General features: G+C 41.0%; 1 protein-coding gene across 1 annotated transcript in view; it reads left to right on the forward strand.

Annotated features, from left to right (window-relative positions):
* The window catches only part of LOC143033289 (uncharacterized), a 143488-nt gene extending 141047 nt beyond the window's left edge, over positions 1 to 2441 (forward strand). The window contains exon 2 of the mRNA XM_076198553.1: positions 1 to 2441. This exon is cut by the window's left edge and continues 437 nt beyond it. Within this exon, the coding sequence (XP_076054668.1) occupies positions 1 to 663 (663 nt within the window). The 3' untranslated portion in view covers positions 664 to 2441.
* Positions 2442 to 3168: the final 727 nt, after the last annotated feature.

The raw sequence follows: 3168 nt of genomic DNA on the forward strand, positions 1-3168 counted from the left end.
CCATCCTCTATGGACACTCTAAGGAGGCTGTTCCCCGGCCGCAAGACTCAAGTCCTCGAGGCCATGCTGATACGAGCCGAGGGCGACGTTCTGCGAGCCATCCAGATGCTCTTGTACTCGACGCCCACGGATGCCAACTCCAGAGGAACCAGCAACAGCCAAAATAGTCCGACACACACCAACAACAACAATAACAATAACAACAACAACAACAACAATAACAGTAACGCCTTCGGAGGCCGGCGGTCGTCTTCTCCCCCGCCAAGATCGCCTCCGAACCACCACAGCCACCACCACGAACTCCAGCACCAGCAGCTCCAACACCACTCCCGAGGCGGCATCTCCCCTCCCATCAGCACTGCGGCCGCCAGCGTGACTTCGGCCGAACTTCGCCTTCACGAGCGTCTCCACGAACTCCCGCCGGCTCTCAGGTCCTCGGCCTTTGCCCCGTTGACGCCCCCGTCTCTGGCGCGCTTTCCTTACCCACCGCCCCACGCCCTCATGGGCCTGCACTACCCACCGTTCCTCCCCCCACGCCCCGAATACTACCCACCCCTGAATCTGTCTCAGCCGACGCTCCTGCACCCAGCCCCCGTTTCCCCTCCCCACTCTACCCCGAGGGACTTGAGCCCTTCTCCACATCACGAACTCGACTCAGACTAATGAAGAATCACGGAACCTACGCATAGGATTTGAATATACGAATAGATACTCTGTAAAGAATAATAATTCTCTTTGATAATGAAATACAAATAAGTTGGATTATTTGAAGGGTTTGATGTGTAAATACATGTATGTAAATGTGTGAAGCTAGACAGACCTTCATTAGTCATAGCTACCTTTCTTGACTGTACTTCGGAAGCAAAGCAGCAGTAGATCGAAAGACAAATCAGCAACCTTAATCGTAACTATAATGACATTTTTTTGCGAAACTATAGAAAAGTTTCAGTGACAATTACTCACGTACTAAAGAGGTATAAGTTACTTTAGTTCATTCTTGATACTAAGAGAGATTGTCAAGACGGACTGCCATGAACGCAGAGAAGGGAGGATATGTACGAGTGAGCACTTGTTTGTATAATTATGTGCTTATTACACGTTCTTCTCTGTGTGCGTGTTTCGTAATGTATGTACACGTGTGTGCACGTGTTGGTATGTATGTGTGTGTACATGTGTGTACATCAGATTAAGTATGGATGAGCTGTATTCCAGAACCATAGATTTAGGAGCAGAATCAATAAATTAAAAAAAAAATCCTTGACCTTCCTGCAGCCGTCGCGAGTTTGCGCATTGTCAAACTGGATCTATAAATCATATCTAGATATATCTAAACATTTCTTGAAATGTATTTCCCTCAACGTATATCTAAGCATTCTTAGAGATGTATATACTCTACCTACCTATGATATGTACGCAGTTTCTCAGTCTAGCTCAGCCTCTATTCATAACATTTCCTTTGCCATCGCTTCTTTCTCACCTCAGTTGATTTTGTTCTAAAAATCATCCTCATGCATCTGCTTCCTCCTCCACCTCATTCCAGCCTTGCATTCCCTAATTCCTAATTCCAGTGAAACATTCCAGTCCATCATTCCAAGTGTACGAACTCCTCTTCCTCCTTTAAATCATCTCTCCCCAATATCTTCTGTGTTTCATATCTCAACTTTCCTGATTTGCCTGAAAGACAGAAACAGACGGCGATGAAGTCGTCACAAATTAATATCTACCCGGATATCCTTCATCTCAACTCTTCTGTTATAAGACATCGTTATACCATTGTCTTAAATGTCCTAAAATTCCTTCATTTCGTACTGCCAATAAAAGGAGTACAGTAAATAGATTCCTGGGTTTGTGTATCTATGCCCCGATCACTACGCCTCCGTTGCCGTATCTTCCCTGAAGGACAAAACTCTCTCAGTGCACATTGATCTCAGTTTTACCTAATATACATTTTTCATTTCATCTCTCAAAAATCTATCACTATGATACAACCAGTACAACTCAATCCAAATATTTCACATTTATTTCAACTGTCTTTCCAGGATCCATAAAAAAAAAAAACTATTTTACCCATCTTTCCTGTACTCTGCCCAAACGATCTGAAATGAATCTAACTATATTTCACTTTTAATAATTTATTTACACTAATGCTTCCTGTTATCAAAACAAATTTAAAAAGAAGTTGGTCACATATTCCTATATATATAATTTATCATCTGACTCAACTAGAAACGGCCTCTCCTGATTCTCTGATTCCTATGTTTCCCTAGAATATATATTTTTTTCTCCCGAAAATATTGCTGTGGATTTTCCCATGCGAACTAGAGGGTGACACAGCTCTAGGATTTCACAACTTTGTTACTATTTTTAGTCACATTTTTGAACGTTTTTGTGTTTCAACTAGAAAGACTAGAATGATTGTCTATGGTAGTCTAGGAAATCCAAACAATAAATGAAGACAACACAACCAAGAGTTATTCATTCCCCTTTTATCTGAGACAACATTGTTAACTGGCACAGATGCAGCAACGTCCAGGTGATGATGCTGATAATGATAATGAAAATGATGATGATAATGATAATGATGATGATGATGATGATGATAATGATGATGATGATGATGATGATGATGATGATGATGATGATGATGATGATGATGATGATGATGATGATGATGATGATGATGATGATGATGATGATGATGATGATGATGATGATGATGATGATGATGATGATGATGATGATGATGATGATGATGATGATGATGATGATGATGATGATGATGACGACGACAATGGCGATGATGACAGTGATGATGATGACAGTGATGCTGCTGCTGCTGCTAATGATGATGATGATTATGGCGATGGCGACGATGGTGACGACGATGACGACGATGACGGCGACGACGACGACCGCGACGATGACGACGACGATGATGATGTAACGATGCATACATTTATTTATCTTATCTATTATCATAATTTTTATTTATTCATTATTTTATCTATTGTTACTTATATTATTATAATTTTTATTTATTCATTTATTTTTTATTTATTTATCATTATTATATTTTTATCGCATCCGACCTAGTTATGAACCAAAAGGTCTCCTGTCGGCATGCTCCGCCTTTGTAATCCTTTGCAATGATGATGATGATGATGATGA

This window comes from Oratosquilla oratoria, chromosome 15 (assembly GCF_046742065.1).
Source record: "Oratosquilla oratoria isolate Oo_2021 chromosome 15, ASM4674206v1, whole genome shotgun sequence".
In the NCBI taxonomy this organism is placed as follows: domain Eukaryota; kingdom Metazoa; phylum Arthropoda; class Malacostraca; order Stomatopoda; family Squillidae; genus Oratosquilla; species Oratosquilla oratoria.